Consider the following 17,300-nt stretch of genomic DNA (forward strand, 5'->3'; position numbering starts at 1 on the left):
AACTTTCAAAGTATGAAAATTGCAGAAACATAATTCCAGTTTTTCAATAAAACACACCGCTAGCCTCGTTTATTTTACTCACTATCACAGTCAAGGCTTCTGATCTTCCTGTAGATGTCCAACTTCAGATCATTGACTTGGAGTGTGATTCAGATATGAAGCACACATTTTATAACCCTAGATGGTTTATTATAAGTTGTATAATATATATAACTGTATAACTATAAGATGTATTACATATATTACATAATACATATTGTAACTCTACTACTATATTCGAACTTTAAAACTTTAGTTGGACAACACGTTTGTATTTGTCCTGGTTAAAGTTGCTGTAGAAGACAGTGTGTGTTGCTTCCATTTAGTCCTGAAACAATGAATTGATTAGTAGATGAAAATAAAAATAAAACCGAAAACAGATGTGATTTCTTGTCTTGAAGACGTCACCTTAATCTCTCGGAAATTTGGAAGGACATTTTTTTCCTTTTCAGACATTTCATCGATTAAATTACTCAATCAATGATCAAAATGTTTTTATTAATCTTAAGTCCTCTATATACTCCAAACTGACATGAATAGCAATATATACTACATTAGGTGTCTAAGCAGACTTCAGACATATTCATTCATTTGCTGTCAATAGGTACAGTGTGTGTTATTAATCTTGGGACCCTTTACAGAAGTGGGCAGAACACATTCAGGTTGATCTGTGGGTAGGTGAGTGAAGCATTGCTGCATGCCACAGTGTCTTTTTTATATGACTAATAGGGCTGCCACAGTCAGGAATTTCTCTCTACATAATGGTTTGACAGCAATGTGGAAGTTTTGGTTTTGAGGCGTTCCAGGCCTCTGCATCCTGTCCAATATGAATGAATGAATGAAACAAACTAATTTTACTTGTTAACTTCACTTCCTAAACTTTCCTTCTTTCCCCCAGTGACAGACCTTGTTGCTCGGCCTTGTTTATTCAGCACGCTACAGCCTCTCTCTGGAGGAAACTATTCTACCAGCTCTTTCAAAATGAGGCCCAGATGAGCCTCCGTCAATGCCAGTCAACAGTCTGCCTCCTGACCCCACAAGGGACGGCCCTGTTTCTAAAATTACACCCTTCCAAACTGTCATTTCCTTTTGCAAAAGAGTTTCATTGGGACAAATTAGCACAGATAGTTAACATATGGGCCCCAAATGGGGGCTGTGGGAGGGGTGGAAAGTGAGGAATGGACATTGTGGTCATTAGGTGTGTGTGTGTGTGTGTGTGTGTGTGTGTGTGTGTGTGTGTGTGTGTGTGTGTACAGAAATACACTTGTACATGTGTGTAGAGCTCAGGAATGCAAACTGTTGTCTGCGTTTGATACATGGGCTTTGGTTGTCTGTCTGGCTATAGGTCGGTGTGTGTCTGTGTATGTGTGTGTGTGTGTGTGTGTGAGGGAAGGCATGTGAACAGCAGGTGGAAAAGCAATTGTTGACAGTTGACTTGTTGGTCCAAACAGCCCCCTCTTTGTTTATCCCCAGTCATTTATTCACTCCGTCCAACTCCTTATTTTCTTATTTGTCTCTTTTACACACAACTGCAATGTGTGTAAATCATTTTAAGATGCAGAGCGTACACAAAACGTGTGCCTGTGTACATATCTCGCCCTCTTTTATGCCAGAGCTGAAAAAGCAGGCTTCCTTTTCATCTCCACATGCCGCTGCAGTGATGAATTGGTGTTTCACGTTGCACTGGAACCTCCTGCTGAATTTTCCACAGCGGAGCCAGGCCCGCTTCTTTGACTTCAACATCCATCTCTAATATCATCCAAGACGCTATAAACAACCTGCAACATACACACACACACACCTTTTGTCCTCCTTTGCCTTTTGCTCTTCATGCATTTATGTCAGCGGGTGTGTGACTGTTGCATGTAAGTACTGTTCTCTGCATATGTTTTACCATTAGATGTAGGGCATGACAAATATTTGATAAACATACACTGTTTACTGCAAAGTTTTCTTTCACTTTTTTCAGCTTTTAATAATGTGCATATCAATTTTATTTTTGATTAATAGATAATGTTTAAAATTATTGTAAATATCAAAAAATCTGGATGATTTAATAAAAGAACGTGACTATAAAATGTTTAAAACAAACATACACATTCAGCAATAAAAAACAGTTTTAACCAGTTCTTCCTAGTTTATATGTTGCCACTTCCTGCAGATTATTTCATATTTTATTTGTTAAGAACTTGTGAAATATTATCTCATCTCTTGATTGATCAACAAATAATTGCAGCACCTACTGTATTTTCCTCCAGTATTCATCATTTAAACAGTGTCTTAAACTGTTTAAGAGTCACTTAAACAGTTTCTGTCCATCGAACTTGTTACATATACTGTAAGTACAATGCTAGAGCATCACAATAGCAGCCCATAGGTTAAACACCAATCTGTGTTACAAGTCAGTCATTTTAGTCCTTGAAATGTATCACAATACTGAATAACGCTGACTATGGAATGGCAAAGTATAACGCTATTATTTTATTATTATTATTTTAATTATTTTTGCCACTATCGAGCCTCCATATCAAGGTTTTAAAATGTAGTCAAGATTTCTGGCATTCGTCTCATGATTAGATTGATTAGTAGCCTCGATGTTAAGTTCCAGCTTTTACCTTCTGGTTGAGGATTCAGGGTTCCCAAGAGCAGGCTGAATTGTTACATTCATTCCACACCTCCATTATGTCCATTACGCTTTTCAACACTAATATGTCATGTACACATTGAACATGAGCGCTATGCAATATGTCACTATCTTTTATAACATATGTTTGGCAAGGAGGGCTGTGCAATATGTCACCACTGTCAGCAGGTGTGTATGTGTGTATGTGTACATGATAACTGTTGATGTGTTGTTAACATGCTTAATTTGTGTGGAGCTTGCAGGATGGATAGAGCCCAGAAAACATTTCTCTACGGAGGTTAAAAAGTGTATCTTACCCTATCTTATCTTATGTGTACATTTTCAAAATTGTGGTAATATTTAAATGACACTGTGACACTACCACTGTGTTTAAAATCATAGTATAGCTTGGATTCATTGTGACTTTAAATACATTAGTCAATGGTAATGAATAGTAATAAATAATAGTATAACAGAGCTTTTTTGCATTTAAATTGTGTTTTTGAAGAATTGATCTTGGATTATAGCTGTTATTTGCAAGTATTTAATAAATCTGCCTCCTCACAGAGCTTCAGCCAGAGGCTTACTGAAGAGACTTAGACTAAGAGGCCATGTAACTTTTTTTTCTTTCCAAGCATCAGCATCTTTTTTTCATTTGTTCCCAGAGAGGAGAGAGCGAATGAGGCTGCATTTGGCTGCCTGGAGAAAAAGCAGTGCACCAAACATATTTTTTCCAGGGCGCTCCACCTTTTTTGCACACTTCTAGTTGGAAATATCTGAACTTTTCAGAAAGGCGCTGGTGTCGTCACCGCCGCTCCTTGATCGTATATTAGATGAGGCGTCCTCTGGATGATGCTCAAGGTGAAATAACGTCAAACAAATAGATAGTAGCCTAAAAATAGCAAATAGATAACAAAAAGCAGTTAGTCTATCATACATAGTAGTTGGAATGATATTTTTGTCATTGAAACAAGAGCTACATCAAATAAGCACTTTTCGGCCTTACACAGCACTATATGGACACACGTCCTTACTGCTTCCACCTCTGTCAGCCCTCCTCCTCTTCCTCTTCCTCCTCCTCTCATCACACCCAGGTTAGTGATGGTGGTGTTATGACATCGGAGTAGTTTTGACACCGGAGTAGGAAAGACTATCAGCTTGTAAACAAGGTTAATTTTAGCCTGCACTCAGGGTGACCGGCCACATTCTCCATCAACCAGCGCATACTGTACATGACAATGTTTGTGAGGGGGGGGAAGAAACAACAGGGAGGGAGAGAGTGATATGTGTGGGCCTGGTTAGGTATTTGAAAGTGTTTGAGTTGAGGTTTATCAGTGGGCTTCTGGTCTGGGGGCTGTGTGCTTCCTCTGCAGTAAAGAGAGAAAGAAAGACACAGATGTTACATCATTTTTACATTTAAATAGCAGCCAACTGTCCAAAACAAAGAAACCATAGGTCAGCATTCTTAACCCCAAAGGTTTTCCATAACATAATGTAGCTAGCATACAAAATAATAATTACTAATGATAATATTTGATACAAGGGCTTTCTTAGTTGACTAATAGCCGTTAGTTCAAGCCATTATTCAACTAGTTGTTGCATGCTTATGATATATATAGTTTTTTGGGGCATCAGAAAATGAGAAAGACCAGAGAAATACAAAACCATAATAACAAGCCTTTTAAAATATCAATTTTACAAGTACATGCACAAAGTGACCCGCTAACGTCAACGAATGTTTTGGAACAAACAGCAAAGAGGGTGAGTTACCTTTTTCAGTCCCGTGGGTCACTTTAGGCCTGTCTCTCATTTTGGAAGGTTTCCTGGAGGTAAACGCCGAAGCTGACAGACATTTCGTGCTAGTTCACTGATTGAGTGATGAAGCTTTGGCTGACCAATGACGTAACTTCATCGGTCGCCTTGGCCGGGCGTCGCCATGTGTCAACAGTCATTTATATTAAAAGCCCTCTAGTGTTTCATACACTGTCCAGCCATACAAGGTTTGGATCTAATTTTGGTAAGGTGGTTTTAACCTGACTGACCAATGAAAACCTGATCAACTAAGACTCTTCTTGGTTGGTCAACTATTAGGGAGGCAGCCTTAGATGTGATTATTTTCCATAACAAGGTCAGAACTTTAAAATAAATGGTCCTGAACAGTTAAAATAATAACCAATGGTCTCTAATAATGTGAGACATTATAACTTCCTCTCTAATTGAAACACACAATGCAAGACTAAAAGATGATCATAACAAAGCAGCTGCCCATGTTTCATGTAGGAACTTTCCATGACACTAAGGTTGCTGCTCTGTGTGTGTGTGTGTGTGTGTGTGTGTGTGTGTTCTGCAGATGTGGTCGTTCGGCAGTGTACCGGACCAGAGAGATGGCAGCCCGGGCCTTGGTTCCCTTCGTCTTGGTCACTCAGGTCCCATCCACTGTTCACTCCTTACTGCAGGAGCTTCCTCACGAGCCTGGACCCAAAATCCAACACAATCACATCCACGGGACTCTGCTGCAGGTCTGCTCCACACACACACACACACACACACACACACACACATACACACACATACCAACATAAACCAACACTCTCATATATACTGTATATAACATTCAGTGGAGGCTTTAATCTGGAGTGCTGTAAATGACCACATGTGTTTGTTTAGTGACTGTAGCTCCAGCTTGGACTCAAACCCTGAACCATTTGCCGTTCTACAGTCCAGTAACTCTCATGGCTGCCGTCAAAAGATCAGTTATAAATTGTGGCGAGCTTGTTTTAATATTGTTGGAGTAACCGCTGGTACATGTTGCGGCTAAAACTGTAGTCTTTACTGGGACTGCTGCATATTAAAACTGAACTGTACAGCAGAGCAAACAGATCATATCGTCTACATCCTCCATATTTCTCCTAGTAAAGTAAAGTTGCATTTCTCTCTTTTTATTAAGTGTTTGAATAAACTTTATTGGAATTGTCACTGGACATAACCAGCAATGGATAAGATGCTTACTTTCACTGTGAGCATGTACATTTAACTGTACAATGTCAGCATAAGATGTGAAGGTTCTGATAGGCCTGTCACAATCATTAACGACTTATCGAACAATAATGCTAGTTATTGCTTTAGTGTAGACATCCCAACTCTCGTTTGGTTGATGTGTCTCCTATCAGCGGTTGCCATAGTGTCTTTTTACCGGCTGCAGGTTCAGGTTAGAGGAGGTAATGTTAACTTGCCACAATTCAATATGTGTGTGTGTGTGTTTTTTCCCCTCTTGACTCGCCTGCAGGACGTGACTTACATCTTCGATTCCTCCATTGAGTTCGAAGGTTGAGATCGTGAGGTCATTTCGATCAATATTCGATTTACAAAGGAGATGGTGACAGCCCTAGTTCTAAAGCTGTACATGTATGCAGTTCACATACATGCTATCATATGTTGTATCTAGCACTCACACTCTCCTATGATACTCATCATCAGTTTGTAGCAGTCTTGTATTTGCTTTTATTTTTGTATTAGATTGATTTTGCTCAGTTTTTAGATGAGTTTATAATCTTGTAATTCAACTTTAAACATGACATGTTCACAACTGGACCTGAGAGGCCAAGGCAAAATATAAAATGCAATTACTGTGCAGTTATGGTAACCGCAAAGATTATAGATACGGTGCATCGAGCCTCAGCGTATATACACACACTGTGTTTGTGTGTGTGTGTGTGTGTGTGTGTCTATGTGAGTCCCACACACACACACACACACAGTTTCCACACAGAGCCTGTCCAGACAAGGCGGTTATCGCTGAGTAAATACCAGTGTTTAGTTCTGTCATCACACTCTGACAAACACAACCAAACTGTCTGCCGGTAATATCAACACACACGGAGGGGGAAAAAAGGGGAGAGAGGGAGTTTCCCTGAGCCTTTCTATTGAACGCCACTGATGGAGGTCAGTGAGGGAGGAACCGAGGAGAGAGGTCAAAAGAAAAAGAATGAAAAATGCAGCTTTTTTCTCTCTTCAGGGCTTCTGCCTTCTCCTTGATGGAGCACTTATGGTTTGATAGCGGTCTGGACTGCAGGGAGGTCTGCTGTGGGATGAAGGCAAGGATGGTGAGAGGGGGGGAAGAGGAGAAGGGTGGGGAGGTGGGCCTCTTAAAGGCTTAGAAGAGATTTCAGGAGGAGAGTGGATTCGAGTTTGCTTTTCCTGTCATGGTCGCCATGTGTGGAGCTTCCCCAGATGTCTCCTGATCTGTTTCAGCGTTCGCCCGCTCCCATCTATCTCCATCTATTTCCTCTCTATGTTTCTCTGCTTCCTATGTCTCCTTTTTCTTTAAATATCTCCTCTATCCCCTCTTCCTCTTGCTTTCTCTGTCCTTCAGCTACAATTTTTTTCCCTCACTCTATCTTTGTCCCTCTCTTCTTCCCCACACAAAAGGGTGAGATCACATGTTGTCCTCCTCCTGTGTAATTTAGAGTCTTATGTAATGGATGTTGTAACATAAGGTAGCTTCTTTGTCCTGTCATGTATCCTTTGTGTCTCATTTTTATCCTCCCTGTCTTGTCTTGTGTAATGTGTGTGTGTGGCCGGAACCATTAGCTACTTTTTCTCTTGTCACACAGACTCGTCTACACTTACAGTAGTTCAAGTGAACTCAACCATATGACTTTACATTTACAAGATACCATTGTATAGGACTAAAAGCAAGTCATATACAATACAGGATATATACATTACAAAACTTGATGCAAATTATGGTGAAATTCATACTTACTTAATTACAATACTTGTGACAATGTTACATATTACAGGACAAACTTTAGACAAGACTCCTCCTACGCTTTCACCCAGGTAGATTCTCACATTACACACGTGCACACACAAGAGCTCGGTTGTCATTGATTCTCATACTGTTAAAACTTAACTTACTGAAAATCAAAGCTTGTCATTGCTCACTGCCTTTTTGTTTTCGTTAGTAAGTCCCCATACTGACTGACAGCATACCGCGCATACCGTATAGTCACAGAGTCCCCGGTTCCAGTCCAGCATCAAATTGTCCCACCCACACTTTCAATGCTTCCTACGCCGATGAATCAAAGGATTTTACAAGCAGAAATTCTGACTTGATGATGATGCTGGATGAAACATCAGAGAACCAAAGCGGTGGACAGACCGACATTTGCATCCCCGCTACCATGACTCATAAAAACATGCATGTCACAAAAAAGAAGCTGGTTTGAACTGAAGTAACCACTTTGTTTACAATAACAGACAGACTCCTAAAATTACAAATTATAATTAAAAATGATGGAGGGACAAATGAATGCTTGCAACAACTGTGATTACACAGTGTGACTTCGTACCTCCTACCAGAATGAATTATTACATAATTTGAGTTCAACACATGAAAAGAGAAAGATAAAATACTAATGACCTGCTGAACAGTCCCCTGCTCTGGACTGCTTGCTGTCTACTGTATATAAAAGTCTCAATGTCTCAATAAGAGCTAGTAACCAGACATTAACCACCCCAATGAATTTGACCCTGTGGTTTAAGCCCACTTTGTATATTGTCTCTGCAGACTTTTCTTTCAACTAGTTCTCTTCTCCTGCAGAAGAGAGATCACAAACTGCTGTCTTCAGCCCTTCCACTGACGTTTCATTTCCTTTTCCCTTCCACTGAAAGCGCATCAGCACATTTTACATCGCAGGCTGTCTTCTAATTTGCACAGGAATCTTATGCACACTATTCTTATATTTGCTCTCTGTCATCTTTTGTAATAATCCTCTGTGTAACATTTAGCTTTGTAAGTATGTGCAACACACCATTTTTTCTTTTTTTTTGACTTCATTTTTAAGTACAAAGTTTTAAAGTTTTATAAAGGAGAACATAACATATAAACCAAACATCAGGTCACCAAGTGGGATAAATTAAGGTGTATCAGAAAGAAAAGAAGCTAAGAATAATATTTCTCTGTGTAGCATGGGGTAATCCATGGGAAATGATAAAAAAGTTCATGAGCAGTGATATCAGAAAGGGAATTTCCAGAGTAACTCACTGTCAGTCTTACATACAGTAGCCATTTTGACCAATACTTCTCAGCTTTATTACCATATCTTAGGGAGAAGGTCAGCATTTCCATTTCGTATATTTCTTTTCCAGTAGCTGGCCATTCTCTCCCCGTTGGTGGTTTCCTGTTAAGCCATTTCCTTGTTATTGATTTCTTGCTGGCTGTCAACAGTATTATCAGGAGGTACTTATCCTGGGAATTGAGGTCAGTTGGTAAATTACACAAATATGTTGTTTGGAAGTTATACTCAATTTCAAAACCAAGAATTGTTTTTATTTCTTTAACTACATCCAACCAGTAAAGATGGATTACTGGGCAACACCAAAAGATATGATAGTGGTCAACCATCACATTATTACATTGTCTCCAACATTGACATTTTTTTTTTTTTTGCAAGATTGCAGGCATAAGTATATTCTAGAAACCACTCTCTAATAGATATTACCTTTTAATCAATTCCCATCAATGATAATGTTAATGAGGTCCCTGTCACATTCCTCTAGTGTTTTAATGTTTCTGTCAAAATGGTGCCTAAGCTGTAAATATCTGTAGAAATCCCGTTTGTCTAAATCATGTTTTTCCTGCAGTTGTTGGAAACTGTCCAAGCCAGTATCGGCTGAAATTACACAGTATGAAGTAATGCCTTTTCGGGTCATTTCTTTAAATCTCAAATCAAGCTGTGCTGGTCTGAAATCCCTATCATGTTCGACCCACCTTAATAACCGTGCATTCCTCTCTAAGTGTGAATGGCAGACCTCTTCGAACCAGATGTTGAGGGGAACTTTTGTAAGGTCACTTAAATTACTTGAGTATATAGTCTTGAGGCTTTTATCACCTAGCAGAGATTGAAGAGGGATATCAAGTTGGCTCAGTTCTAGTTCTTTCCATTTTGCTTCATAACCCTCTTCACACCAGTAGACAACATACTGAAGTTGTGCTGCTTTTGTAGTAGCTCTCCAAACATGGTAGCCTTCAACACACCATTTTATCCTACATTTGTCTCATTCATACTAACATCTTGTTGATGCTGATTTGCACTTTGGTGATCTACATTTGTTTATCTACAGGTCTTGCAGTAGCAAGTCGTGATATTTTCAAAAAAACAAACATTATGTAAAAAAAGAAAATGTTAATGTAACTTTTAATTTTCTTCTAAATGCTGTACAACTGTGAGGAGTGAAGCATCTCACCCCTGACCGAATAACTGGAATGTGCTTCTTTATTCTTACAGTGTTGGTAAAATGTCAAACTTGTAGTGTAGCACAAACTCATCTTCCACTTGACGACATCTTTAAGAGTTTCAATAAAAAAAACTGTTAAGATTCTGGAAATAGAACATTTACAGCTCATAAAGAAAATATGTGAATTGTGCGAAAGGTAAGGTTACAACTTCTTTCATGATTTAGTTGGTGCTACTTGGCAGCGCGTGTCACAACATCTTTGATACAACGGCTCCTTTTTATTCTGGACATCAAACGGCATCACTACAACAGTGTAAAAAACACCCAAAAAACATTTGATTGAACAGGGCTTCCAAACTACTGACAAAGAGAGTGTGGTGTATATCTGTGAGGACGGTCTGTAACCAGGCTATAGATAGCAGTTGTGTAGGTAGGTGGTTGGGTGGGGGCATTATGGAGATGATGAAGGCAGATATGTTAAGGCGTGTTTAGTTGTGAGAAGGGGCCTGGACTGTCATAGCAGAAGTTGTAGAGTTTCATGCAGGTGAAGCGGTCTAAACATAGTAAAACAGAGATAGATGTCTGCAGCGTACACATGAAAAGAGAAAGATAAAATACTAATGACCTGCTGAACAGTCCCCTGCTCTGGACTGCTTGCTGTCTACTGTATATAAAAGTCTCAATGTCTCAATAAGAGCTAGTAACCAGACATTAACCACCCCAATGAATTTGACCCTGTGGTTTAAGCCCACTTTGTATATTGTCTCTGCAGACTTGTCTTTCAACTAGTTCTCTTCTCCTGCAGAAGAGAGATCACAAACGGCTGCCTACAGCCCTTCCACTGACATTTCATTTCCTTTTTCCTTCCACTGAAAGCGCATCAGCACATTTTACATCACAGACTGTCTTCTAATTTGCACTGGATCTTTGGATTAATTGAAATTATTCCTGTGTGTTTGCTTTAACAAAGACAAAGGCCTTATTCAGGTCGTCAAAGGACAGGGCTGTCTACAGAAACAGGACAGAACAGCTGGAGTTTATCCCCATTCTGTATTAGTATTTAAAATGTTCCAGTGTCCTCAGTTTTACTTCAAATAGAAACACTCTTGATTCTTGGATAATATAATGATCATATTGGTTTATGTTGTCAACATCTGTTTTAATTATTTCATTCACATTAGCCACTATTAACGTAATGCTTTCTTCCATTTACCTTGAAAGTTGGAAGTCAGAGCTCAATGTCTTAATAAGAGCTAATAACCAGACAACTTTACCCGCCCCAATGTATTTGACCCTGTGGTTTAAGCCCACTTTGTACATTGTCTCTGCAGACTTTCAACTATTTCTCTTCTCCTGCAGAAGAGAGATCACAAACGGCTGCCTACATGATTCATTTCCTTTTCGCTTCCACTGACGTTTCACTTTTTACGTCACAGGCTGTCTTCTAATTTGCACGGGCATCTTATGCACACTATTCTTTAGGGGTGTAACATTATTTGTATTTGTCCCGAACCACCACAGTATGTGAATTGTGTGAAAGGTAAGGTTACAACTTCTTTCATGATTTAGTTGGTGTTACTTGGCAGCGTGTGTCACAACATCTTTGATACAACGGCTCCTTTTTATTCTGGACATCAAACGGCATCACTACAACAGTGTAAAACACACCCAAAAAACATTTGATTGAACAGGGCTTCCAAACTACTGACAAAGAGAGTGTGGTGTATATCTGTGAGGACGGTCTGTAACCAGGCTATAGATAGCAGTTGTGTAGGTAGGTGGTTGGGTGGGGGCATTATGGAGATGATGAAGGCAGATATGTTAAGGCGTGATTAGTTGTGAGAAGGGGCCTGGACTGTCATAGCAGAAGTTGTAGAGTTTCATGCAGGTGAAGCGGTCTAAACATAGTAAAACAGAGATAGATGTCTGCAGCGTACGTGTGGAGGGAAGCATCTCACACAGTCACTGATAGAGGAGATAGTGGCCATGCATGCTGTGGAGTGTGTGTGTGTAAAATGATCTGCACTCATGTGCTATGGGGAGATACAAGGTTTAAAATAAAATGAGCAACCGGAGTGTAAGAACTACTGTACGCACCCAAACGTATTTGTGTTTGTGTACTCATGTTTATTCCAAAACGATGAGGACATTGTGTTCAGCCGTTGGAAACGCTTTAATGTATGTTAATATGCTTGAATGCGTGTGTGGGTGTATGTCTTAACAGGTAGCAGATGTTTTTGCTCGAGGGAGAAATTACTTCCTCTGTTATTGTCAAAGAACAACTGTTAGTGAGCCAAGTGTGGAGCTGGGAACCATCACAGCTACTGAGACAGGCAGTACCACCCTGCTGACTTTCTCAAACACTGTTAAGAAGTCTAATAGCAGCAGACATGAAAATGGTTCTGTCCAACCCCAATTTATTCATTCTAATATTGCAGTTCTTCTAAGTCACTGCAGACAGGACCTTGAGTTTTATACTGTATTAAACAGAATGGAAGGAGTGCGTGTAGTCCTTATTTCTTTACTTATGTTTGAAGCTTTTTCAAAGTGCTCCACTGAGCAGAAATCCTTTGAGTGCTCAACTGATTTAGCATTGCACTCCATCACATTGTTGGACTCCTCTTTAGGACCTGATGCTTAAATTACCCACAGTGCAACTTGACCTACAGTTTGGTCAAAGATTCGGGTCTGTAATGATGCATTCCATTAGGATTCAAAAGTTGGAATTTCCAAGTTCCCAGTCAGAAATTTCAACTGGAATGCCGCTTGAAGTCGGATTTCCGACTCGGAAGGACCTCATTAGCCCCAACCTCAAAATCCAAGACAGTAGCCACGTGCATCAACAGTCTCATTAAATCAGTCATACACACAGCACTGTTCAACTTCTATCAGTGAACATGTTACTACCCCATTTGTATGTGTGAAATACAGCAAAATGCGTTTTTATCAACTGATTTTGTTATCAGTGGCTAACCTGACTAGAACTGGTTTTCGGACTTCAAACTGGAACACTCAAACTTGGGTGTGATGTCATTCCCAGCTCTGACTTCCAACTTTCAAGGTAAATGGAAGAAAGCATTACGTTAATAGTGGCTAATGTGAATGAAATAATTAAAACAGATGGTGACAACATAAACCAATATGATCATTATTTTATCCAAGAATCAAGAGTGTTTCTATTTGAAGTTAAAACTGAGGACACTGGAACATTTTAAATACTAATACAGAATGGGGATAAACTCCAGCTGTTCTGTCCTGTTTCTGTAGACAGCCCTGTCCTTTGACGACCTGAATAAGGCCTTTGTCTTTGTTAAAGCATCTTAAAACACACAGGAATCATTTCAATTACTCCAAAGTGCCCCAAACCTTTGATGATATAACCTGAACCGAGCTTAACAAGCCCGTCGGACAGACCGGCACTAACCCAACCCGACGCTGGACTGTGCTCTCGACACGCGCCAGCAGCAGCCCTGGCCCACAATGCCTGGTATGGGCCAGAAGTATTAAAGCTGCGGCCTGTGGTGGTTTGAGGAGAGCCAACTCGACGGATGTAATCCTTTGTGTATTTCCACAACAGAGGCTAAATGAGACTGAGGAGAAGGAGGCTTGTGAACCAGGAGCATCAGCGTCTTTTTCTGTGGAAGCAGTGATGTCGGTGCTGGTTTTTCCCCAAATTCTTCCGTCTCTCTTCCAATAATTTTCTTTCAGTTTGCTGTGACAAGGAACTTTGGGTAGTGGTCTGCCTGGGCTTTCTGAGAAAACCCTCAGGGCTGAATCAACCAGCTGTGCAGCTTATAACACAAGAAGTATCTTTTCCAAGTTGATTATCAGGTGTTTGATACCTGTATCACACTTTAGTCTTGAAGTTGTTACAAGCTAGTGGAGCCACATTACGAGGTCTGCCATGCTGGGGACCCATTGCATTAAAGAGAAACTACTTGACTTAATCCCTTGAATCTATTTTTAAGTCTTGGGGAGTATTACTGCTACACTCAAGTGATGTCACTTGAGGTAATATTGGTTGGGCCTGAAGACTACAAATTTAGAAATGAAAAAAATCTGGCTGTATAAAGTTAGAAGGAAACAAGGTTGATGACATAAGTACCACACTCAAGTCATATGATGACAACTGAGCATACTCTACGCAGTGACGAAGACGAAGAAATGTTAAAAGCCCCAGACAGAGCTAGTAAGTGGACACTTTAATGGAGACTTTGAACATTTTGTCACTCTAAGAAGAAGAGAATAATCTGCAACTCCCCATATTAATAACTGCAGAAATATTTATTGTTAGCCTCGATGCAGTTCTGACAATAAAGCAGAATCAAATCTTTTTTTGTACCGTTTTTAAGTCTGCTAAAAGAGTTCTGAACTAAGTTTGTCAGAACTCCACGAATAGATTAACGTCAGCTTCGTCAGCTTCCACTGTGCAGCATCTTTAATTTGTTTTCTTTAGATAATTCTATTGTCATTGATGTGTGCATCGTTATAAAGACGATGTGTCCAGATAATGTTGGAGTGTGGTTACAAGTAGGAGGACATAATGGAAGAAACAAACAGCTCCCTGGGGGCTACGTGAGAGACGCTGTTCTAACACTGACAAAGATAAACTCTTAGTTTACCAGTTCTTCCATGCCTTTACAGACATACACACACCGCTAAACTGCTTGGTTGTCACGCCTATACGCATATGCCTATGTGAGGGAGTATGACTTGGTGTCTAGAGGGTGCATGTATGCTTTTTTTGTGCAAAAAAATCCAGCTATGTGAAGGAAGAGTGTGTTTATTTCTTTTTAAATTTAGCCGGTCTTTATGGGGATTTCTTTCTGCCTAATTGGGCGCGTCCACACTTTGCCTAACCTCTATCTGGTTTTATGTGAAAGCCGATTTATATGTTTCTTTGTGCGTGTGTTTTACTAGACTGAGCCATGGATTGGCATGCAATTATTTGCACTTGTACTTGGTGTGTGTGTGTGTGTGTGTGTGTGTCTGTGTGTGTGTCTGTGTGTGTGTGCGCGCGCCTGTGTCTGTGTGTGTGTGCATGTGCCTGTGTGTGTGCATGCTCGCTACAGCGTGTGGTCAGTCTGTGGTTGCGGCAGTGGGAGGGACGGCAGGGCAGGCTGATAACAGAGTCTGAAGGGACCTCACATCCACCACCACTATTTTTACCGGGCCAAAAAGAGGAGTAAGGCTTGTTGCAACACACACTCATACACAGAAATACACATACATACAAGCAGTTAAACGTCTCACAAGAAAACAAGGCATACAAATAGGTTTTGATATTCTTCATATTTAGCACTGCTTCACCAAGATTTTTGCTTCTTACAAGTTGCAACCCAAAGCTTAGGTGGTGGGTTCATTGTGCTAATATAGTCATAAAGTAAAGAGAATATTAGGGATTTAAAGCTGCACTAATCAATATATTATGTCAACAGTAGATAAAATAAAGACTAATCACACAGGCAATTTACTATCTACCGAGCATTTTAGTATTTTTTAGCTCATTGTTTGTCAGACATACAGAGTTAGCAGCTACCTTGGGAACATGGTTGAGCATTAAGCAACTTAAAAGCGATTGATTTTTTGTTTCTCTAAGAGACTAAAACTGAAGTGCATGTTGAGAATGAGTAATGCACACCATATTGGTCAGGTGGCCACTCACTACTAAAAATGCATGCTAATGTAGATGTGTACATAGGCAATTTTTCGCTAACCTGAGTTGTGCTTACAGCTCGCTCTGCTGCCCCCAAGTGGCCAAACACAATCTAATTTTTAAGATAAAATGTCACTTGTAAAAGTCATTCACTTTCAGTCTGGTCACTAATATTTATGTTTAAATAAATTCAGAAGCCTTTTTAAATTGAAATTATCTTATTGAAGCTGATACTAAAACTATATTTTCTGTAACATATATTGTATAGGAAAGTCTGGAGGATATACTGTAATTTAACTTAATCTCTTACACAAGAAGTAGTTGTCACAGGGCAATCTTATGCATAGTACTTTATGGTGATAACAGTCATAACAAATACAAAAAAAGCCACATTCTGACACAGGGGTTAATCAGTCAAAATATTAAAAAAGTTGAAATTTGGTCAACAACAAGTCAGCCAGAACTGAATGTCTGTGCTGCTGTCTTATCGTCTCCCATTCATTTTAGTTTGATACAATCCCAGCATGTCCTCCCACATGGGGTGTAGTTCTTGCACTCCGTCTTTGGGAGGAGGAACAGGGAGGCAGCATTTTCTATAAATATTCCGGTTTTCTCCGTGCTGGGCTGGATTGAGCCGGTTGAGCCTCCCATGCAGGGACTTCCCAACTCGGTGGATGAGGTGTAGCTGGAGAGTGCAGCGAGAGGGAATGAAGACACAAGGTTTCCTCTGACACTGGAACCAGCGCTGGCACCAGTGTCGCTGCTGAACCAACCTTTTAATCAGCAGGCCCTGTGCTTCCGAATGAGTCGACTGACTTCATGACTAGATGTAATGGCTCTCTCAGCATTAAACACAGAGCATACCAACATGCATGGAGAATCACATACTTTGGTTTGTGAGTTTCGCCAGCCTGCAAGCAAAAAAACCTTAAGACTTGTCAAGATTATCTTTGGTGGTGGTCCTGCAGCTTGCACCTTGACATGATTATTGTTAATCACACATAGACCATATTAACCCTTTTTACCTTTTATTATTAGCACTATGTCCAAGACAGAAGTTGACCTTTGACCTTTTTTGTAACTTTTAAATGTTTCGTCAAATCAAACCTAAAATGATCTTCGCTGCTCATGATGTTTCTTGTTACATACAAACTATGTTGGGTTTATGGTAACATTACCCTGCCCTTGACATAGATAACATTATCTTGTAGAAACCAGAACATGGTATATTGTTTTGTCGGCTTGGTCAAACTTGTGTGCAGTCCAATAAAACTGGTTCACACTCTGCATCAAAACAGGCCATGATATTACAGGTCTAATGTAGTGAATCAGGATTATTGATCAAGGTGATATTAGACTGTAGGTGGTCTATAAGAGTGATGCTCTAAATGACTAGTTAAGTAACTTTGTATGTAAAAAAAAAACTGGGTGTTGGGACACTTTTCAATGATGAACGACTCCAGTCCATTCTTAAACAAAAGATTAATTTAAAAAAAACATGAATAATAAAAATTGTTAAACTTCGTCATAGGTGATTGACCTGCAAAACTGTCAGAATTAGTCGGAGCTCTCACCAGAAATGAAAACACGTTCTTGCATTTGTGAGTCACATGGGATTCATGGATGTGATTCAAAAGCTTAGATAATATTTACAGAGCCTGTTTCAAGATTACCAATCCCTCAGAACCAGTTTTTCAGTACTGGAACCACTTGGAATGGTTCAATATTTGGTTTTGGGAA

General features: G+C 39.8%; 1 protein-coding gene across 1 annotated transcript in view; it reads left to right on the forward strand.

Moving 5' to 3' along the window:
• The window catches only part of thada (THADA armadillo repeat containing), a 98,785-nt gene that overhangs the window by 42,268 nt on the left and 39,217 nt on the right, over positions 1-17,300 (forward strand). The window contains exon 29 of the mRNA XM_053332555.1: positions 5,013-5,181. Within this exon, the coding sequence (XP_053188530.1) occupies positions 5,013-5,181 (169 nt within the window). The remainder of the gene's footprint in view (positions 1-5,012; positions 5,182-17,300) is intronic.

This window comes from Scomber japonicus, chromosome 14 (assembly GCF_027409825.1).
Source record: "Scomber japonicus isolate fScoJap1 chromosome 14, fScoJap1.pri, whole genome shotgun sequence".
Classification (NCBI taxonomy): domain Eukaryota; kingdom Metazoa; phylum Chordata; class Actinopteri; order Scombriformes; family Scombridae; genus Scomber; species Scomber japonicus.